This window comes from Balaenoptera ricei, chromosome 20 (assembly GCF_028023285.1).
Source record: "Balaenoptera ricei isolate mBalRic1 chromosome 20, mBalRic1.hap2, whole genome shotgun sequence".
NCBI classification, from domain to species: Eukaryota; Metazoa; Chordata; class Mammalia; order Artiodactyla; family Balaenopteridae; genus Balaenoptera; species Balaenoptera ricei.
In genome coordinates, this window is record NC_082658.1 from 52204220 (window position 1) to 52227844 (window position 23625).

The 23625-nt window shown below is 43.3% G+C and overlaps 1 protein-coding gene and 2 non-coding genes across 7 annotated transcripts in view; 1 reads left to right on the forward strand and 2 right to left on the reverse strand.

Moving 5' to 3' along the window:
* The first annotated feature begins 9124 nt into the window (after positions 1-9124).
* Positions 9125-9197, forward strand: TRNAR-UCU (transfer RNA arginine (anticodon UCU)). Its single transcript has one exon. It is a non-coding gene; the product is annotated as a tRNA-Arg (tRNA).
* A 2573-nt stretch (positions 9198-11770) lies between these two features.
* On the reverse strand, positions 11771-11843 carry TRNAR-CCU (transfer RNA arginine (anticodon CCU)). Its single transcript has one exon. It is a non-coding gene; the product is annotated as a tRNA-Arg (tRNA).
* Positions 11844-12767: 924 nt separating this feature from the next.
* ZZEF1 (zinc finger ZZ-type and EF-hand domain containing 1) overlaps positions 12768-23625 on the reverse strand; it is a 115844-nt gene continuing 104986 nt past the window's right edge. For 3 of the 5 annotated variants that reach the window (XM_059908027.1, XM_059908024.1, XM_059908023.1), the window contains 3 exons: positions 20124-20277; positions 19477-19548; positions 16640-17649 (listed from right to left, as the gene is read on the reverse strand). In XM_059908027.1, the coding sequence (XP_059764010.1) occupies positions 17569-17649; positions 19477-19548; positions 20124-20277 (307 nt within the window). In that variant the 3' untranslated portion in view covers positions 16640-17568. The other 2 variants (XM_059908025.1, XM_059908026.1) reach the window with 2 other exon arrangements.

The following is a 23625-nucleotide window of genomic DNA, read 5'->3' on the forward strand; positions in this document are numbered from 1 at the left end:
GGCAGAGGGCTATGTACCAGATGAAGGAACAAGATAAAACCCCAGAAAAACAACTAAATGAAGTGGAGATAGGCAACCTTCCAGAAAAAGAATCCAGAAAAATGATAGTGAAGATGATCCAGGACTTCAGAAAAAGAATGGAGGCAAAGATCGAGAAGATGCAAGAAATGTTTAACAAAGACCTAGAAGAATTAAAGAACAAACAAACAGAGATGAACAAGACAATAATTGAAATGAAAAATACACTAGAAGGAATCAATAGCAGAATAACTGAGGCAGAAGAACGGATAAGTGACCTGGAAGACAGAATGGTGGAATTCACTGCTGAGGAACAGAATAAAGAAAAAAGAATGAAAAGAAATGAAGACAGCCTAAGTGACCTCTGGGACAACATTAAACGCAACAACATTCGCATTATAGGGGGTCCCAGAAGGAGAAGAGAGAGAGAAAGGACCTGAGAAAATACTTGAAGAGATTATAGTCAAAAACTTCCCTAACATGGGAAAGGAAATAGCCACCCAAGTCCAGGAAGCACAGAGAGTCCCATACAGGATAAACCCAAGGAGAAATACATCGAGACACATAGTAATCAAACTGGCAAAAATTAAAGACAAAGAAAAATTATTGAAAGCAGCAAGGGAAAAACGACAAATAACATACAAGGGAACTCCCATAAGGTTAACAGCTGATTTCTCAGCAGAAACTCTACAAGCCAGAAGGGAGTGGCATGATATACTTAAAGCGATGAAAGGGAAGAACCTACAACTAAGACTACTCTACCTAGCAAGGATCTCATTCAGATTCGATGGAGAAATCAAAAGCTTTCCAGACAAGCAAAAGCTAAGGGAATTCAGCACCACCAAACCAGCTCTACAACAAATGCTAAAGGAACTTCTCTAAGTGGGAAACACAAGAGAAGAAAAGGACCTACAAAAACAAACCCAAAACAATTAAGAAAATGGTCATAGGAACATACATATCGATAATTACCTTAAATGTGAATGGATTAAATGCTCCAACCAAAAGACACAGGCTTGCTGAATGGATACAAAAACAAGACCCATATATATGCTGTCTACAAGAGACCCACTTCAGACCTAGGGACACATACAGACTGAAAGTGAGGGGATGGAAAAAGATATTCCATGCAAATGGAAATCAAAAGAAAGCTGGAGTAGCAATACTCATATCAGATAAAATAGACTTTAAAATAAAGAATGTTACAAGAGACAAGGAAGGTCACTACATAATGATCAAGGGATCAATCCAAGAAGAAGATATAACAATTATAAATATACATGCACCCAACATAGGAGCACCTCAATACATAGGCAGCTGCTAACAGCTATAAAAGAGGAAACCGACAGTAACACGATAATAGTGGGGGACTTTAACACCTCACTTACACCAATGGACAGATCATCCAAACAGAAAATTAATAAGGAAACACAAGCTTTAAATGACACAACAGACCAGATAGATTTAATTGATATTTATAGGACATTCCATCCAAAAAGAGCAGATTACACTTTATTCTCAAGTGTGCATGGAACATTCTCCAGGATAGATCACATCTTGGGTCACAAATCAAGCCTCAGTAAATTTAAGAAAACTGAAATCATATCAAGCATCTTTTCCGACCACAATGTTATGAAATTAGAAATTACAGGGAAAAAAATGTAAAAAACACAAACACATGGAGGCTAAACAATACGTTACTAAATAACCAAGCGATCACTGAAGAAATCAAAGAGGAAATAAAAAAATACCTAGAGACAAATGACAATGAAAACACGATGATCCAAAACCTATGGGATGCGGCAAAAGCAGTTCTAAGAGGGAAGTTTATAGCTATACAATCCTACCTCAAGAAACAACAAACATCTCAAATAAACAATCTAAACTTACACCTAAAGGAACTAGAAAAAGAAGAACAAACAAAACCCAAAGTTAGCAGAAGGAAAGAAATCATAAAGATCAGAGCAGAAATAAATGAAACAGAAACAAAAAAAAAATAGCAAAAACAAAGATCAATAAAACTAAAAGCTGGTTCTTTGAGAAGATAAACAAAATTGATAAACCATTAGCCAGACTCATCAAGAAAAAGAGGGAGAGGACTCAAATCAATAAAATTAGAAATGAAAAAGGAGAAGTTACAACAGACACCACAGAGATACAAAGCATCCTAAGAGACCACTACGAGCAACTCTATGCCAATAAGATGGACAACCTGGAAGAAATGGACAAATTCTTAGAAAGGTATAACCTCCCAAGACTGAACCAGGAAGAAATAGAAAACATGAACAGACCAATCACAAGTAATGAAATTGAAACTGTGATTAAAAATCTTCCAACAAACAAAAGTCCAGGACCAGATGGCTTCACAGGTGATATTCTATCAAACATTTAGAGAAGAGTTAATACCCATTCTTCTCAAACTCTCCCAAAAAATTGCAGAGGAAGGAACACTCCCAAACTCATTCTATGAGGCCACCATCACCCTGATACCAAAACCAGACAAAGATACTACAAAAAAAGAAAATTACAGACCAATATCACTGATGAATATAGATGCAAAAATCCTCAACAAAATACTAGCAAACAGAATCCAACAACACATTAAAAGGATCATACACATGATCAAGTGGGATTTATCCCAGGGATGCAAGGATTCTTCAATATACGCAAATCAATCAATGTGATACACCATATTAACAAACTGAAGAATAAAAACCATATGATCATCTCAATAGATGCAGAAAAAGCTTTTGACAAAATTCAACACCCATTTATGATAAAAACTCTCCAGAAAGTGGACATAGAGGGGGGAACCTACCTCAACATGATAAAGGCCATATATGACAAACTCACAGCAAACATCATTCTCAATGGTGAAAAACTGAAAGCATTTCCTCTAAGATCAGGAACGAGACAAGGATGTCCACTCTCACCACTACTATTCAACATAGTTCTGGAAGTCCTAGCCACGGCAATCAGAGAAGAAAAAGAAATAAAAGGAATACAAATTGGAAAAGAAGAAGTAAAACTGTCACTGTTTGCAGATGACATGATACTATACATAGAGAATCCTAAAGATGCCACCAGAAAACTACTAGAGCTAATCAATAAATTTGGTAAAGTTGCAGGATACAAAATTAATGCACAGAAATCTCTTACATTCCTATACACTAATGATGAAAAATCTGAAAGAGAAATTAAGGAAACACTCCCATTTACCACTGCAACAAAAAGAATAAAAAACCTGGGAATAGACCTACCTAGGGAGACAAAAGACCTGTATGCAGAAAACTATAAGACACTGATGAAAGAAATTAAAGATGATACCAACAGATGGAGAGACATACCATGTTCTTGGATTGGAAGAATCAATATTGTGAAAATGACTATACTACCAAAGCAATCTACAGATTCAAAGCAATCACTATCAAATTACCAATGGCATTTTTTACAGAACTAGAACAAAAAATCTTAAAATTTGTATGGAGACACAAAAGACCCCGAATAGCCAAAGCAGTCTTGAGGGAAAAAAACGGAGCTGGAGGAATCAGACTCCCTGACTTCAGACTATACTACAAAGCTACAGTAATCAAGACAATATGGTACTGGCACAAAAACAAAAACATAGATCAACGGAACAAGATAGAAAGCTCAGAGATAAACCCACACACCTATAGTCAACTAATCTATGACAAAGGAGGCAAGGATATACAATGGAGAAAAGACAGTCTCTTCAATAAGTGGTGCTGGGAAAACTGGACAGCTACATGTAAAAGAATGAAATTAGAACACTCCCTAACACCATACACAAAAATAAACTCAAAATGGATTAGAGACCTAAATGTAAGACTGGACACTATAAAACTCTTAGAGGAAAACATAGGAAGAACACTCTTTGACATAAATCACAGCAAGATCTTTTTTGACCCACCTCCTAGAGTAATGGAAATAAAAACAAAAATAAACAAATGGGACCTAATGAAAGTTCAAAGCTTTTGCAGAGCAAAGGAAACTACAAACAAGACGAAAAGACATATCTCAGAATGGGAGAAAATATCTGCAAACGAATCAACGGACAAAGGATTAATCTCCAAAATATATAAACAGCTCATGCAGCTCAATATTAAAGAAACAAACAACCCAATCCAAAAATGGGCAGAAGACCTAAATAGACATTTCTCCAAAGAAGACATACAGATGGCCAAGAAGCACATGAAAAGCTGCTCAACATCTCTAATTATTAGAGAAATGCAAATCAAAACTACAATGAGGTATCACCTCACACCAGTTAGAACGGGCATCATCAGAAAATCTACAAACAACAAATGCTGGAGAGGGTGTAGAGAAAAGGGAACCCTCTTGCACTGTTGGTGGGAATGTAAATTGATACAGCCACTATGGAGAACAGTATGGAGGTTCCCTAAAAAACGAAATATAGAATTACCATATGACCCAGCAATCCCACTACTGGGCATATACCCAGAGAAAACCATAATTCAAAAAGACACATGTACCCCAATGTTCACTGCAGCACTATTTACAATAGCCAGGTCATGGAAGCAACCTAAATGCCCATCAACAGATGAATGGATAAAGAAGATGTGGTACATATATACAATGGAATATTACTCAGCCATAAAAAGGAACGAAACTGGGTCATTTGTAGAGACGTGGATGGATATAGAGACTGTCATACAGAGTGAAGTAAGTCAGAAAGAGAAAAACAAATATTGTATATTAACGCATATACGTGGAACCTAGAAAAATGGTACAGATGAACCGTTTTGCAGGGCAGAAATTGAGACACAGATGTAGAGAACAAATGTATGGACACCAAGGGGGGAAAGCGGCAGGAGGTGGGGTGGTGGTGTGATGAATTGGGAGATTGGGATTGACATGTACACACGGATGTGCATAAAATGGATGACTAATAAGAACCTGTTGTATAAAAAAATAAAATAAAATTCAAAAAAAAGAATGGAATATTACTCAGCCATAAAAAGGAATGAAATAATGCCATTTGCAGTAACATGGATAGACCTAGAGATTATCATACTAAGTGAAGTCAGTCAGACAGAGAAAGACAAATATCATATGATATCACTTATATGTGAAATCTAAAAAAAGTTACAAATGAACTTATTTACAAAACAGAAACAGACTCACAGACATAGAAGACAAACTTATGGTTACCAAAGGGGAAAGGGGAAGGGACGGATAAATTAGGAGTTTGGGATTAACAGGTACACGTTACTATATATAAAATAGATAAACAACAAGGACCTACTGCATAGCACAGGGAACTATATTCAATACCTTGTAATAACCTATAATGGAAAAGAATCTGAAAAAGAATATATATGTATATATGTGTATATATATATATATATATATATATGAATATATATATGAATCACTTTGCTATGCACCTGAAACTAACACATTGTAAATTAACTATATGTCAATTAAAAAAATTTAAAACTTTAATGCATCAAAGGAACTATTAAGAGAGTAAAAGGACAACCCATAGAATGGGAGAAAATATTTACAAGTCATATATCTTCATCTTTACTTTTATCTAGATAAAAGTCTAGTTTCTAAAAGACACAGGATAAGCACGGTGTATCTTACTTTTACTCCAAGATTTTTGGAGAACACATTCTTTAAATGTTAAGACATAATAGTAGAGAATGCAGAATTTACACAAAATTCTAGCTACCGTGGGAGACTTTAAGAAATGTGGAACGTGAAGTCAAGCATGTGGGGGGAATGTGAGTTCAACTTCTTGCTCTCCTGCCAACAAGGGAGTTGTACAGGAGAGTTTACAAAATCTGCAGGGTTCTGTGGATGGAAGGACCCAGAGAGCTGCCTTGCTGGGCAGGCTGGTGGGGAGACCTCAGACAAGGTCAGCCACCAGGAGGAAGCCTGGACCTTACTGGGTCTGTCTGTCACCGCCACGTCCCTGAGCCTGGCACAGCACCTGGCTCCTAGCTCACTGAATTAGGCCTCTTTTGGTTGCAGGTAACAGAAGCTGATCTCAGAGTAGGTGTGCAAAAATGGGAAACTCTCGGCTCCTGTGACTGACAAGTTCAAGGTAGCTGGTGTCAGGATGGCTGAATCAAGTGATGAAGCATCCTCATTCTTAGGCTCCTGACAGGAGCGCAGAAGGGCCATGCTGATGTTCCTGTGTCCCAGCAACCCCCGTAGAGAGAGAACTTCTCTTTCTCCACAGTTGCGGCAAAGGTCCTGGGACAGAGTTTCATTGGAATGACTTGGGTCATGTGCCCACCCCTGGATGAATCACTGTAGCAGGGGAACAGAAGGCTCTGATTGGCCAGGCCTGAGTCCAGGCCAGGAGCGGGCATTCTGCTGGGTGAGCCCCAGAGAGGAAAACTTCTGTGAGAGAAGGGAAAATGGCAAGAACAGGTGCTTTATGTAATAATATAAATGTATATTTACTGACATGTAAAAACATTCACAGCGTATTACTAAATGAAAAAATAAGTTATAGTGTCTACAATTTTTTGACCTATAGTGAAAATCTCACAACATTTGCAGTAAAATATTAACATTGGTCATCATTGGCAGTGAGATTATGGGAAATATTCTTTTTGCTTATCTGTATTTTGAAAAAAAAAAATTTGCAATAAACGTGTGGTACTTATTAATAAGAAAGGAAAATAAAAGTTGGTTTTTTGTGTTTTGTTTTTTTTAACATTCTATTGTGAGAGTTTGCTTTTTCAAGTTTTGTTTTTAAATTTGTCACAGGGTTTGGCTTTCTGAGCTCCAGGCTGGAATATGTGGTGGGTTTCCTGCTTGGGGAATTGTGTTTTTCCAGGTTGCCTGAGAGGCACTGGGAGTTTGGAACAAACAGGAGCTGCCCGTTTCTCATGAAGCCCTGACCCTGGGGCAGCCCCTGGACCTGGGTCACCACACCACCCTTAACGCTGAGCCCCACATGCCAGGCCTCAAGCCTGCATATTTAATTTTACCCTTATTTGCACGAGCACTGTTACTCATGCAATGTTAATGTTGTGAGACTTTTCCTTATAGGAAAAACATATTTTTTCTTATATAAATGGGATTGTTGACATTATTTATATCTTGTTTTTTTCATTTAGTAATATGTCTATCTTTACGCCAGCATCACACTATCTTGAAATTCTGTTGCTTTGCAGTAAATTTTGAGAGTGTGAGTTCCCCATTTTTCTTTTTTCAGGATTGTTTTGGCTATGCAGGGTCCCTTGTCATTCCATGTGAATTTTAGAATCAGTTTGCCAGTTCTTCAAAGAAGTGAGTTGGGAATCTGACAATGGATGGCACCGAATCTATAGATCAGTTTGGGGACTATTGCCATCTTAATAGCAATAAGTCTTCTGATCTATGTATATGGAATGTTTTAAAATCTATTTAGATCTTTAGTTGCTTTCAACAATGTTTCATGGTTTCCACCGATAAATTTTGCACTCCTTTTGTTAAATTTACTCCTAAGTATTTTATTATTCTTGATGCTGTTTTTTGTTTGTTTTTTTGGAATTGTTTTCTTAATTTCATTTTCGGATTTTTCATTGCAAATATGTAGAAATATAATTGATTTTTTATACATATTGATTTTGTATTCTGCAAACTTCCTGAATTCATTTGTTAGTTCTAGTAGTTTTTTAGTGAATTGTTTAGGATTTTCCATATACAAGGTCATGTCATCTGCAAATAGAGATAATTTTACTTCTTCCTGTCCAATACAGAATCCTTTCATTTCTTTTTCTTGCCTAATTGCCCTGGCTAGAACCTCCAGTACAATGCTGAGTAGAAGTGGTGAGAGTGGACATCCTTGTGTTGCTCCTGATATCAAGAGGAAAGCATCCAGTCTTTCACCAGTAACTATGATGTCAGTGGGTTTTTCATAGATGCCCTTTATAGAAGAAGATCTCTTTTACTCCTAGTTTGTTGTTTTAATGAAAGGGTGTTGGATTTTGTCAAATGCTTTTTCTGTGTATTTTGATGATCCTGTGGTTTTTGGTTTTATTCCATTGATATGGTGTAGAGCATTAATTGATTTTCAGATGTTAAACCAACCTTGCGTTCCTGTGATAGATTCCATTTGCTCATGGTGTATAATTTTTTTCTGTGATGTGGATTTGTGTGAGTATTTTGTTTAGGATTTCTGAATCCAATTTCATAAGAGACAATGGCCTATAGCTTTCTTTTCTGGTGCTATCTTCACTATTTTGGTGTCAGGGTAATACTGGCCTCATAGAATGAGTTGGGAAGTATTCCTTCCTCTTCCACTTTTGGAATAGTTTGTGAAGACTTCTTTGGTATGAATTCTTCTTTAAATTTTGGTAGAATTCTGCAGTGAAGCCATCTGGTCCTGGGCTTTTCTTTGTAAGTAGTGTTTTGATTACTAATTCAATATTTTGTTAAAGATTTTCTATTTCTGGGAACTCCCTGGTGGTCCAGTGGTTAGGACTTGGCGCTCTCACTGCCAGGGGCCCGGGTTCCTGAAGGTAGTTTGTATCTTTACAGGAATTTATTCGTTTCATCCAAGTTATCTAATTTATTGGCATACAATTGTTCATAGCCTTCCTTTATAATCCATTTTATTTCTGTAAGGTTGGTAGTAATATTCCTTCTTTCATTTCTGATCCTAGTAATTTGAGTATTCTTTTTTATTTTCTTGGTCAATTCAGCTAAAGTTTGTCAATATGGTTGATCTTTTCAAAGACCCAGGATTTGATTTCATTGATTTTTCTCTATGTTTTTCTAACTCTATTTCATTTATTTCCACTCCAGTCTTCATTCTGCTTTCTTTAGGCTTAGTTTGCTCTTATTTTACCATTGTCTTAAGGTAGAAGTTAGGTTACAGATTTAAAATCATTCTTTTTTTTAATGTAGGTAGTTACGGCTTAAAATTTCCTCTAAGCATGGCTTTAGCTGCTCTTTGGTGTTTTGTATCTTCATTTTTATTCACTTCATTTTCTAATTTTCCTTTTGGTTTCTTCTTTGACTCATTGGTTATTTAGGAGTATGTTATTTAATTTTCATATATTTGTGAGCTTCCCAAATTTCTTTCAACAGAATAACAAAGAGACACACTTGTGGGACTTCCCTGGTGGTCCAGTGGTTACGACTCTGCGCTTCTACTGCAGGGGGCACAGGTTCAATCCCTGGTCAGGGAACTAAGATCCTGCATGCGGCACGGTGCGGCACAAAAAAAAACAGAGAGACACACACACACACACTTGTGCACATGTTCTAAGGTTTCTGGGGGATACGTTCCTGGGTGTGAAATTGCTGGGTTAAGGGTAAATATATTCAGCATTTACTTAGATCTTGCAGAAAGGTTGCATCAGTTTGCACACCCACCAGCAATGTGTGAGACATCTGGGTAAGGTAGAATTTTCTAGTTTTTGTGAACCTCATGGATAAAACAGTTGTTTGAATTACATTTCAATTATAAATGAGATTGCACATTCTTTTTCATATGTTCTTTGGCCAGTTGTATTTCTTTCTCTGGAATTTATATTGATGTAAGGTGTGAGGTAGGAATCAAACTTTGTTTTCCGCATCTGACCCAACATGCTTTCAAGCTTTCCTCTCCTTTGCAATAGTTCTAACTTTTGAATAGTCCAAGTTGTCCATCTCTCCTTTATGGCTCCCATCTTTGATGTCATGCTGTTTGACACTGCCTCTGTTGGACAGAGCTCTTTATGCCTGGCTATCCTGGGCCTCCATTGCTCAGGGCCTCACTGAAGTTCTTGTCAGAAGCTTCTCTTAAGGAGCAGCCCAGGGCCCCCCTCCCTTAGCAGAGAGGCAGGAATGGGATGGCTGTTTCTAAGAAGGATGGTGGACCTGTAAGCTTTGTGACTGACATGTCTAGGACCCACGTTTATCCTCTTTGCTTTTTCTTTTTAAAATTTTATTATTTTGGGACTCCCCTGGCAGTCGAGTGGTTAAGACTCTGTGCTTCCACTGTAGGGGGCGCGGGTTCAATCCCTGGTCAGGGAACCAAGATCTCACATGCCACGTGGCACGGCCAAAATAAATAAATAAATAAAATCTTATTATTTTATTTTTAATCTTCATTCATTCCTTTCTGTTATCTTGCCTACATTTATTTTGCTTTTTGATTTCTAACTTCTTGACATGAACACTTAGTTCATTTAATTTTGCTTTCTTTATGTTAGTAAAAATTCACTTATGGTTATGATTTTCCTTGAATAAAGCTTTGACCACCCTCCACATGCACAATTTTTATATTTTTTCACTGTCATTAACTTCAAAATAGTAATTGCAGTGTGGATTCTCTTTTTCACCAAAGAATGACCTACGATAGTTCCCTTCCTTAGAAAGATTATATGGGAAGAGATGTGGTGTCCAGCATATCTAATACAATGGCTGCAATAGGATCCATTTTTAGGAATTATCCATGAGCACTGGAAAAGAAGGCCTCCTCTATGGGCATGATCTACATATACACACACAAGCACAGGTACGCACCCACACTTACTTAAGAATAGAGCAGTGCTAGTAACTGCTGTAAGACTCTTGAACAGAGAGACGGTGGGTGATTGTGTTGTGGTCTAGCCAGCCTGTTAGTACCATGATGGGAAGTTGAGTGGAGGTGTCCCTGTAGGAACTAGACATTTCCACTGCCCATCAGCCTGGGAAGAACTGGACCTGGGAGAGAAAGTGAGGACTTGGAGCAGGGGCTGGTGTAAGGTGCTTTAATTATTTTAAAATTTATTTGATTGAAGTATAGCTGATTTACAATGTTGTGTTAATTTCTACTATACAGCAAAGTGATTCTGTTATTTATACATATATATGTGTATATATATATATATATATATATATATATATATATATATATACACATATATGTATGTGTGTGTGTATATATATATATATACACACACACACATTCTTTTTCATATTCTTTTCCATTATGGTTTATCACAGGGTACTGAATATAGTTCCCTGTGCTATACAGCAGGACCTTGTTGTTTATCCATTCTACATATAATAGTTTGCATCTGCTAACCCTAAACTCCCAATCCATCCCTGTATAAGGTGCTTTAGAGAGAGGAAAAGGTAGCTCCTGTCCTTTCTGAATCCTGAAGGGTACTTCCTCCCATCCTTTGACTGATGACCAGAGCTAGCCAGTCACCTGTGGTAGATTTGGCTGTGCTGTGGCTCCTGCCTGCTCTGCCTTGGCCATCTGACAAGCCTTGATGAGCTGCCCAGCCCAGCCCTGGTTGTGTCATGGGGAGTAAGAGGAAGGCCTATGTCCATACCCAGCCTGCAGGGCAGAGGGAGCACAAGGCCCCCAGGGTAGCATGACATGGTCCACCCGGAAGGGGACCCTCGGCGACGGGAGGCAGGCCTGGGAGAGTCAAGGCCTGGGAGGGTCAACTGCCCTCCTTCTCAGGAGGTTCTCTCTCCATGGGCAGTCTCAGCGAAGGGGAGCTTTGTCATGAAAGCTTCCGTACAACTCTGCTGTTCTTTTTTTTTCAAATAACCTGCTGGTAAATGAGAAGGATGTCACCTACCTTCCATTACAATTGCTCAATTCTCCACACATTTCTAGCAGTGTTTGCCTTATGTAATTTCTGGTGGGATTTGGTACATAAAATTGTTTTAATTGCAAATTACACTCTTTAAAAAAAAATATATATATATATATATATATTTAGCTGCGCCAGGTCTTAGTTGCAGCATGTGGCTCTTAGCTGTGGCATGCGGGATCTAGTTCCCTGACCAGGGATCGAACCTGGGCCCCCTGCATCAGGAGCGTAGAGTCTTAACCACTGGACTACCAGGGAAGTCCCACAAATTACCCTCTTTATCCACAGAAAATATTGATCCATAAAATGACATTTGGTCCAGTTTAATTTTTTTTTGTCTTGAATTGTATTGCCTAATACCAAATGACCCTGATTTTCTGGTCTCATCTGCTTGATATACCTGTGCTCATTCTTTTCCATGTAACCTTTTTGTTTTTAGATTGGTTGTTTTTGGATGTTTTTCTCCACTTCTGTATGGGAAACGTCTATACCACTAATGGACGAGGGGCGTCTTGCCCGGCAGGGTAGCTGAGTGGTCGAGCAGGTGTGCTGGCGTGACCCACAGCACACCTGCGTGGGGCTCTCCCGGCACATCTCCTGCCCCGTTGTCATGGACGCTGTGCTGCTCAGCAGTTCTGGGCTGACAACCTGCAAACTCATGGGTCTCCCAAGTAGCTTTGTAAACATGAAGTTAAATCATGGCTAGAAAACATCAGTTAACAACTTAGGGAAGCATCACATGAAGAGACAGTGAGAGGCTGTCGCCACCGGGGAGTCAGTGGTGGGCAGCGGCCAGGTTGGAAAGGACAGGAGAACCATCACCTGGTTCTTCACCTTCACCTTTGTGAAAACCCAGGAGGGAAGCACAGCAGGGGAGGGAGGGGGAGGTGTGGGGAGAGACAGACAGACTGACCTGGAATCTAGCTTTGCCTGGAGCCAGATGCAACTTGGGCTTTTTCAGTTTTGTAAGTCAATAAATTCTCTTTCAAATTAAGTTAGTTTAGAGTGGGTTTAACTTGCAACTGAAGAAATCCCAGTAAATGCAGGGCAGCGCCTCCAAAGTTAGTCTGGAACTTCACTGAGCATGAGCAAAGCTCCGTACCAAGAATCCCTACAAAGGAGAAGAATAACTTGGCAATGGCTGCAGCTTAATGTCATCTGTGGCTTGACTGGACACTGTCAGAAGTCTCTTTGATTTTATTTCAGGAATTTTTACATATTTGCTTTCCATATACCTTTCATATTGACGTGATGAGACAGAAGTACGACATTTTTTCGAACTATTGGAGCCAAAGTGTTGCATAAATTTGGGTCAGAATTGCTTTCAGCTGTAAGAGACCGCACAACAACAAACATATTCTCTCTCATCCTCTCCCTCTCTCTCTCTCTCTCTCACACACACACACACACACACACACACACACACGCGCGCGCGCGCGCGCACTTCTGGAGGTTGGTGGTTCTAGGGCTCATTCAGCGCTCAGTGTAATTAGGGGGTCAGGCTCTTCCTTCTGCTGCTCGCTTTTGCCCCGTGGCAGCAAGACTGCTGCGGGAGTGCCAAGCATGATGCTCTCTCACCACAGTCAAGAGGAACAAGTGGGGGCCGGGGCAAAATCCCTTCTCCAAGGCCTCCCAACAGGCTTAAGCTGAATTCTCTTTAGCCAGAACTGGGTCACACAGGTACCCTGACTGTGGGAGGGACTGGAAAAGTGAACATTCAGCAAATAGAAATGAGATTACCGAGACGGATTTAAACCAATCGTGACTTTCCTCAGGAGCTAGCGGAAGGTCCTATCTTTCTTGAGATTAAAGTATCTCCAGTCGCCACCTGCAAAAAAATTGGATTCTGTTAGCAGGGAAGGGGAGTGGGTGGGAAAGGGCAGTGAGTAAGTGACAGGGTCCACCATATAGGGCACACAGGGCCATGTTTACATTTGGCCTCAACCTGGAGGCTGGTTTTTTTTGTTTTTAATAGAAATTACCATTTTAATTAAAATGCAGACTGGAGAATTTAGTATATGAAGAGGAAACACTGGGGGCTTAAAATCCTTGAAAACATCAGAATTTAAAGCCAGAGCCTGGGTTTTTAACCGGGTGGTTTACACGAAGCTCCAACACCTAGCATAATGCTGATTGGTTGAGGAAATTTGTTTGTTGAATGAAGGAGCCGGTGCCTACCAGGGTGATAGCTTTGGGGCTGGTGTGTCAGGAGCACTGAGCTGGTCTGGCTCTGCCACCACTTCCTGTGCGATTTCAAGCTGACCTCTCACAGCTTCTAGTTCTTTCTCAAATGAGGAGGCTTGGCTGGTTGAACTGTGTTTCCCTTCCGTTCTTAAAGGCTTGAGTTCAGATTGCTTTTGACCTCTGTGACCTTCTATTGTTTATTCGTGGGTTAATCTCAGCAGGCAGCCTTTCCAGCCAAGCAAAAGCAGTGTCAAAGCAGCAGCACCGGGCTCAGACGGACAGAGCACAACACAGCCGGCCTCTCCAGGCCGACTGTTTGGAGTAAAGGCCCAAGAAATCAATGTTGCTTAGGTAACACTGTGAGACAGGAGAGGGCGGAAGCGTCACCAACAGGCTCTAGAGGGAGACTCAGCGGCTGCACAGGCCTTGGGAGCACCCAGTTCCGCTGAGCCTCACGCTGATCCAGTTTTCTCTCCGGCCTCAGGGGTGATGAGGGCTGAGTCTGTGTCCTGGGTCCTGGCCCCGGATTCCTCAGAAGGCTGTCTGGGGGCTTTAGGGGGGATGTATCAAGATGCTTTCAGGCCGGAACAGATGGGTCTCGAAGGTTGGTTCTGTCCAGCTCCCACCAAAGTCTCTCTTCTCTCATTCATGAGACAGCCCTCAGCACCAGGAAAGTGGCTGAGAAGGGGGCAGAACAGTAAGTGGCAAACCAGCGATGTGAGGGAGGAAGCACAAGACCTCAGAATGGGTAGACGTTGGCCTCGTGTTTAGTCAGAAGCAGGTCCAGAGGCAGGCAAGGAGGAAACCGGGCCCTGGAAGGGCAGCAGCCTCATGACCAGACCCCTGCCTTCCTCCTCTCGGCTGGCTGCACACAGGTCCTGTGAGCTACAAGAGGTGAGGGGTGCCTGGGATGCAGTTGGGGTGTGCGGCTGGAGAGGCGCTGACCGGGGAGAGAGCGTGTGTATGCACAAACCTCTGAGTAGCTGTGCAGAGGGACAGGCCCAGGGAGCAGGGGCTGAGCATAAGCCCCCAGACCATAAGCCCGAGGGGAGGGGCGTCTCCTGTACGGCTACAGTCAAGGCAGGAGGTGCAACTGGGAGGGGTATCGGAGCTAAGAACCTTTCTGATTCCTTTCTACCCTGAGGCCATGGGATTCTAGAAATTCATCAGGACGGACTTGGTAGAAACTCCAGGTATCATCTTCGTAAGAGAGGCAGAAGGAGGGGAAGAGGAGGAAAAAAAGAAAAGCCCACACACAAGTGTACCTTTTTATATAGAATTTGTACAATATATTTCTCTTCATTTGCATATTTTACCCACAACTTAACATCCTTTATACAGGCTGAACTTACTCAGCTGATATAATCAAAATTCTTTCCTTCAACCAAATAAGAAAAATTCAAAATCGTAAACCTGTAAGAAAACAAATTAAAAACGATGATGAAAATAAGTCACTCCTCGTTAGGAACAGCGTCTGTCTGTACAATATACATGGTTTGGAACAGATTTCTTTATAGATTAGGCACATGTTTCCACAACACCTTCATTCCTGCCAGTTTTATCTCATTCCAGGCAGTCCCGCCTAAGAAGGATCAGAGGGATGTTGGTCTTGATGGAAATCGCGCGTTCGGATGCTGCCGGCCCAGCTGGGGACCAGGGGAGCGGGGCCTGGCTCAGCGGCGCCACCCAGTGGCTGGAAGCAGAGGCGGATGGGATGCAGGGGAGCTGGGCCAGGCAGGGCCCTGCCAGGAGAGAGCAGCAGTTGTGTGTGAAGGGGAAACCGAGGCTTATTCTGTGCAAACTGAACACAGAGACCAGAATAGCAAGGGTGGTGTACAGAGAGAAGCTATGAGGAGTCCAGCGTTTATTTACAGTTTATCTTCCAGGCGGGAGGATGGGGAGCAAAGCTGGTGGCTGCTGTCAGTTTGAGGCACGGAGGGGTGTCGGGGAGGGGGGGGCACGGCGAGGGTAAGCAGTGAGTGCACCATCTCCCTGTTGACCTTCCGTGGAGCCCCTCAGTGAGCCCAAGCCCGCAGGAGGGACCTCTCCTCCCAAGCACAGCGCTTCTCTGTGATTTCCCTCCTCACTGCGAGACCCACCCGGGTCTGGGTGGTACGGAGCGTAGGCCCTTCTCTGGGGATGCAGGCAGAGCAAAAGATGAGAAAGCCGCTTCTACCAAGCCAGCGGCGCCTCACACCTCAACACCGTGGGACACCGGGCCAGGCCCGGGCCTTTCCGACGCCAGGGTGATGGGCTTCAGGTCACCGAGCTTCAGGACCTGTCCTGTTTGTTTCTGTCTCCTTTGAATTCTTCCCTCCATAATGGCTCCATATGCAGCTTGGGGCTGGGCTGAGAATCCAATTCCAGGGCTGCAGAAGGTCGCTGCACCTTGGCCTCCTGACCCAGAAGGCAAAAGTGCTCTTGTGGTGAGATGCTCCTGGGACCAGGAGTCTTGGGCCCTGCAGAGGGGGCTTCCGAGGCCATGGCAGTGCTGATCTGCTCAACTTGGCCCTGGCTATGATGAGCCTTCCTTGGGTTTGGCCCTGTGTGGGGGGGACATGCTCGGGCCCAGACCCCCGCCCTTAAATGGCAGCTGGCTCAAACATTCTTCAAGTGGCGAGTCCCACTGAGGCTTATCCACGGCACACGTGCCAACCCAGCCTCACACTCCAAAGCGTGGCTTTGGAAAGAGAATAGTAATCAGCACTTCAGGGCAAGACTACAACCACAAAAAAAAAAAGGTGGAAAACAGCATTCACTAGAACTAACGTAGTTATTGCCAGACAAGTGACAGCCAAATAACCACGGAGAGTCCCAGAGGTGGACGTGATGGATTACCACGACCGTGGAGCAGAAATACAATCATGTGGTTTTGTTTGTTTGTTTGTTTTTACTTCTAAAGTAAGATATCCTCTGATTACACTTCAAGTCTTTAGGTACAGAAGCTAAAGAGTATTCTTCAAGTTCTGCTACTTTGACACAAACCAGTTTGTCCCCCTGAATGACCGACCCACTGGTCATGCCCCCGAGCCTCTCTCAAGGGAGTTGGTGTGGTTCTTTCTAAGAACATGAGGTGGGAACCGAAATATGTTAAAACAACAACTAAAACAACGCGGCTGTGCTGGGAGCAGTGCACAGGCGGACGTGCACGGCGGCCTGCTGGCTGTTCCCAAGGGCACTTTTTCTCACCAAGGATCTCTCCGGGACGGCCGAGGCTATGCAGGGGGCCAGTGCGGCAGTGGGTTCCGTACTGAATGGTGGGGACCAGGTGGCAGCCCCGAGCGGCTCTCACTGGTTTTGGTTTGGATGACCCAGTCTCAAGAAGCAAAAGCAAAAGAGGAGCTCCCAGGCTGCTGCTGGAGGTCCTGCTGAGAAAGGTGGCCCAGGGCAGACCCTGTCTTCCTCTGAAGGTCAAGTGCAGGCAGTTCCAGCTCAACGGAGACAGAGCCCTTGCCAGAGCAGCTGCAGCCAGGTCTTCTTGGGGCTGCGGCTTCTGCAGGGACAGACCCTGGAGGAGGCTGGCCTCTGAACAACCTTCTCAAGGGCCTGCTGCCTGCCCTTTCTGAATAATTTTGCACTGGTCTGCTTATTCTCACATGCTATGGTACGTGCGGGTGCCGGGCCTGTGACACGGGAAGTTCTCGGAGACGTGGCAGCTTGGCATTCTAGTTGGGGTGGAAGGGGGAGCTCAAGGAGAGCCAGGCACCAACGCCACAGGAATCTTCCCGAATGAGTTTAGGCATCTGCTCTAAGGTCCTTGTGGACAGATTAGCTAGTTCCATGCACACCATACCAAGGGCTAACACTCAACATTCCAGAGGCGGGTGGCCTTGTTTGGGTAGTTGATGGCCAGGCTGATAGCAGCAATGTTCTGCAGAGCCTGTGGAGGGAGAAAGAGTCATCACCAATGTCAAGAACCGGTCACCTGCTGGGTCACTAACTGCTGACAGAACAAGACCCTCAGCTGAGCACCTGAGGGGGGCAGGGGAGAGGCAGACGCGAGCCAGATGTGGTTCCCCTCAGCAGGGGAACCACAGTCTAGAGTGAAAGACAAAGCTAGCAAGAAAGACCACATGGAAACTCCAAATGTAGGCAGAATCATCACTGTCCCGAGAGAGGAGCAGGGGCAGTTCTGCGGGCTCAGAGGACACATCTGCGGGGGGTCTGGGAAAGCCGTTTAGGGAATGGGGACAGCAGCACAAAGGTGCAGAAGGGAAGAAACAAACAGCCAGTGGGGGGGCCCCCCCGGAAGCAATGCTGGGAAGGCAGAAGCCCTGGAGCCAGGCCAAGGCTGGTCTCCAAGCCAAGGCAGCAGGAGCCAGGGGAGGGGGGGCGCTGGGGAAGGAAGAGGTGGAAGCAGGGAGAAGAGGCAGAGCGCCGGTCCAGCGAAGCGGACAGGCTGTAGGGAGGGCCAGAATGAGGATGAGGAGACGGGACACAGCGGCCGGCGAGAGGCAGGAGCCAACAGGGATGTGTGACGCTAAGCTTCCGGTGTCAAAATGGTCAAATGTCAAGACTTCACTGTGTGAAATCTTGGGACACCACGGGTGGTGATGGCAGGGCTGGCAGGCATCTGTCGGGAGGGGAGGGAGTTTTCACTCGGCCTTCGGGTCTCAGGACAATTCACACAAACCCCTCTGTAGTGGATGGGGGAAGCCCGCTTCTAAGCAGGCACTCTGACCCCTTCTTGTAGGAGGACCGCAGGTTCACTGAGAAAACTTGCCAGGAACAGAGCGCAGGGCGCTGGCCGGGAGTCCCAGCTGGATGTCCCCTCAAGTGAGACCGCGGGCCAATCTTTCCCTTCTCTGAGCCTCAGTGTCCCCATCTGTCCACTGTGGATGCAGCCCACACGCTCTACGATGTTCAAGGAGTCTGTGAGCCTAAGGTTCTCAAAATGTAGTCTGGAGCCTGCGGGTTCCCCAGACCCTTTCAGTGGCTCCGCGTTGTGAAAACAATTTTCATAATAATACCGAGACATTATTTCTCTTTTTTCACTTTCATACTCTAACGAGTATACAGTGGAGTTTTCCAGAGGCTACTGTGTGATAACAGAACAACTGAAAGCAGAAACAGATCTGTGAATCCAGCTGTCTTCTATTAAGGCAGACATTAAAGAGATCTGCAAAAATGGAACACAACGCTACCCTTCTCAAAAATTATTTTGTTTTGAAAAATACCGTTGTTTTTCACAACTGTAGTACTAAATAGAATGAGATTATTTTAAAAAACAAATTGAGAAGTAAGTGTTTAGCATGTAATTTCTAACTTAATTACTAAATTTAAAATCTAATTTAATTCCTAAAGGTATATATCAATATATATAACGCACATAAACAAAAGCTTTTGGGGATCCTCAGTAATTTAAAAGCGTAAAGGGGCCCTGAGACCCAATAGCTGTCAGAGAGGAGTTCTCCTACCAGGGAAGAAAGTTACATCCAAAAATATCTGAAATCTAAAACTCTATGGAAACTTCAGGGATCGGCCAAACTATAAATTTAAGGCACTGGTTGTTCTGGTCTAAAAGCCACAAATTCTTGCTAGTGTCTACTGACCCCACAGTTTAATACGAACGACACTGATAAATGGGGCTCCGCTGCTCTCTGTGACACCAGCAGGAAGTGGCCGACTCGGAACAGAGCCCCGTGTAAAGCCGGGGTGGAGCCTGCACGGGTGCCGGGGGAGGTTCGGCTGCCCGGGGAGGGCGTACCTGCGCCGCGCAGCGCAGAAGGTGGTCGTCGGTGGTTAAGGCCAGCAGGTAATCCTGCAGCAGGCCGAGCTCCTGCGGAAAGAGCGGAGGGCAGCTGTCAGAGGCCACCTGCTAGCGGACACCCACCCACGACCCACGACCCACGGCCCCAGAAGACTCGGGTGGGACACTGCTGCCCACTCCGCCGGGCATCTCACTGCCTGCTTTCCTTGGGAGCCACAGAAGGAGCGGGACGGGGGGAGCCAGGTGTCCTGACTCACCACAGTCTCCTCACTATAAAACGAGGGCTTAAGCTAAAGAGCTCTGAAAGGCCCTTTCATCTCTCACAGTCAATGAGTCTATTGTGCTGAGGGGAGGGAAAAGAGGAAGAAGAAAGAACCCGTTGGTTTATTTTCCCAAACTCACTGCTGTCAAGGGTCGATGCAGGGCAGTTTCCTTCCCCCTTTGGCATCAGGCCTGAGCAAACAAGCAATCTCAGGGAGGGCCTGGCTCCCTGGGGCGGGAGAGAGGGGAACCCTGGGCCCCAGGCCACGCCTGCCTCCCTGTGCGGGTTTGCCAAGCCCCCATGACACCCCGGGCTCTCAGAGGGCTGTGACCTGAGGCCCAGCGCTGGCCCCAGGTGGTGGGGAGGCAGGACAGGCCCTCACCTGGGCGCGGTTCTCAGTGACAAAGAAGAGCTCGGTGAGGGCGCGATGCAGGGGCAGCAGGATGCCAGGCTGTGTCACGTCCTCAAACAGGCTGTACTCCATTTGGGTGAAGAGCTGCCACAGGGGCTTCAACAGCATGAGGTCACAGAGGTCGCTGTGGGGGAGGGGTATGGTTTGCTGGGGTCACGCCAATCAGACGTCAGACAGACGGAGGGTAGTTGCTGGGCACTGCAGCTCCAACGCTCCCCGCCCCACCCCCGTCCAGTAAAGGCAGGACAAGACAGTTCCAGTCACCTCACACCCCCCAAAACAGCCCAAAATATTCACCAATGGCAAATAAAAAAAGGGGCAGCATCTCAACTTCAAACCAGGACTCCGGGGAAAAGGATATCCTCAAGCACATTCACGTAAATCAACTGCACATCTTTAAAAATGGTTGTTAAAAACTTCCAGTGACAGCGGAAAAAAATCTCAAGATAAATGTTAAGTGGAAAAGAGCAAATACGCAACATAAAATGTAAAAATTTAAAAACTGTATATATAGTATTGTGTGACCATATTAAAAACAATAGTAAATAAACATATCAAAAATGTTATCAGTGGCTGTCCCTGTCAGTTTTCTAGATTTTCTACAATGCTCATTGCTTTAATAATCAGAAAGGAAAAAAAAAAAACTGATTTAAAAGATAACAACAACCACTGTTATGATCTTAGGCTCATAAAAGAAGAAATATGCTTATAAAAAGTTGCTCAGGCCAGAAGTCTTTCTAAGTAATGCAGAATCCTTCTCACTAGACAGACCTCTGTTGAGACTGCACTGAAGTTTTTTTTTACCCAGAGGGAGGTTAATTCCAGTTCAACATCCTTCAGAGGAGAAACATGATTCTGGGACTTACTACATGATTTTATACATTTATAATCTTAAATTTTGCTTTTTCTCTTTAATATATGATTTTTAAAAGAATTTAAAAGAATTTTAAAAGAAGTATAATCTTGGGGCCAATCACTTTCTCCCAGAGGAATAAGTCTTCGTAAAGTAAACCAATGGGAAAATGAGGTTTGATTTAAAGAGACAGCTTTACAGCTGAGTTTTCAGGAAAGCACTAGAGTGGGAGGTAAAATGCACCTGCACGGCTCACATCTGTGGCAGAACTTAGGCAGTTCTTCTGCTGGCCATCCTTCCCCTGGGGGCTGCCTTTCCCCTCTGCCCCCTCCAGTCTCGGCCCCTGGGACCGAGGGGCTGTGGGACAGTCCCTACGGGAAGGAGGGTAGGCGATGGCCAGCACACTGCAGGAATGCATCCACAATGCGGCTAGGAAGGGCCCGTCGGTCTGAAGACAGTAGAGATGGGACACGTTTCATACACGTGACTCAACCAGACAGTTCTCACTGGAGGCCGCTCTCACAAGAACGGAACTAAGTCCCGTGGGCCAAGTGACCCCTGATGTCTGCGTATGAGGACACAGTGGTGGCAGCCATCATGCCCAGCTTTCCCCTTCTCCCTCCCTTCTGCCAGCCTGTACATAGACTGACTACACAAGTCATCACTTTATCTTTCCTGACTTGGAGAGTCCTTTATTTTTTGAATAACAGCTCCATATTACACGACGAGACACCATGTTACTTTGAGTATCATCACTCCACTCTGACTAGCATTCTGTGAGTCTGTGTGCCTTAAAAATGCCGGAAAAGGGTGCACTGAACTCCTGACACGTGGGGGTCTAAGCAAGGAGGGTAGGGACTGAGTGCATGGATGATGTGTGTGGCACAGTCACCAATGCCTTCCCTCTGAGACTCTTATGTCTTCAATCCCCAGTTCCATTCAACACTCTACTGGAGGTCCCAGCTAATGCAAAACGGCAAAAGGGAAAAGTTTCTAAGGATTGAGAGAAAGAAATAAAGCTTACTATTTGTAGATAACATGACTGTGTGCCGAGTGATCTGCATATATACTTAGAATTAACAAACAGAGCAAGGTCACTGGATACAAGGGCAACACATGAAAAGTAATTATATACCAGCAGAAACAATTAAAAAGCAAAAAATTTAAATACCAATTACAATTGCATCAGAAACATTAAATACCTAGGAATAAATCTAACAAAATGCTGTGCAAGTCCTCTACATAGGAAACTATAAAACATTACTGAGACTTATACAATGGAGGACTGTGTATTAGAGAACTCAATATTCTGAAGACCTTGATTTTTCTCAAATTGATCTAAAGAGTCCATCAAAATCCCATCAGGTGAGAGAGGTGCACTCATGTGTGTACAGAGAAAATCAGGAACAAGACAAGGATGCCCACTCTTGCCACTTCTATTCAGTATAGTACTGGAAGTCCTAGCCAGAGCAATTAGGCAAGAAAAAGAAATAAGAGGTACTTAAATTGCAAAGTAAGAAGTAAAATTATCTCTGTTTGCATATGCCATGATATCATATATAGAAAATCCTAAGGACTGCAACAAAAAACTGTTAGAACTAATAAATAAATTCAGTAAAGTTACAGGATACAAAATCAATATAGAAAAATCAGTTGCATTTCTATACACTAACAATGAACTATCAGGAAGAGGAATTAGGAAAACAATCCCATTTACAATAGGATCCAAAAAATAAAATACTTAGAAATAAATTTAACAAAGGAGGTGAAAGATCTACACTGAAAACTATAAAACACTGATGAAACAAATTGAAGAAGACAAAGTAAATGGAAAGATATTCTGTGTTCATGGATTGGAAGAATTAATATTGTTAAAATGTTCATAGTACTCAAAACAACCTACAGCAATCCTTATCAAAACTCCAATGGCATATTCCACAGAAATAGAAAAAACAATCCTAAAATTTATATGGAACTACAAAAATACCCAAACAGTCAAAGCAATCTTGAGAAAGAAGAACAAAGCTGGAGGCATCACATTTCCTGATTTTAAACTATACCATAAAGATACAGTAATCAAAACAGTATGGAGTTGGTATTGGCATTAAAAAAAGACATATAGAGCAATGGAACAGAACAGAGAGCCAAAAAATAAACCTATGAATATATGGTCAATTAATTTTTGACAAAAGTACCAAGAATATGTAATGAAGAAAGAATATTCTCACCATTCAATAAATGGTGTTGGGAAAACTGGATATCCACATGCAAAAGAATGAAACTGGACCCCTATCTTACCATACACAAAAATCAACTCAAAATGGATTAAAGACTTGAATGTAACACGTGAAACTGTAAAACTCCTAAAAGAAAACATAGGCTGTAAGCTCCTTGACATTGGTCTTGGCAATTTTTTTTTTTTGGCCATGCTGAACGGCATGCAGGATACTAGTTCCCCGGCCAGGGATCAAACCTGCGCCCCCTGAAGTGGGAGTGCAGAGTCTTAAACACTGGACCACCAGGGAAGTCCCCTTAATATTCTTTTTCTTTTTTTTCGGCAATGATTTTTTGGATTCGATATCAAAAGCAAAAATAAACAGGTGGAACTACATCAAACTA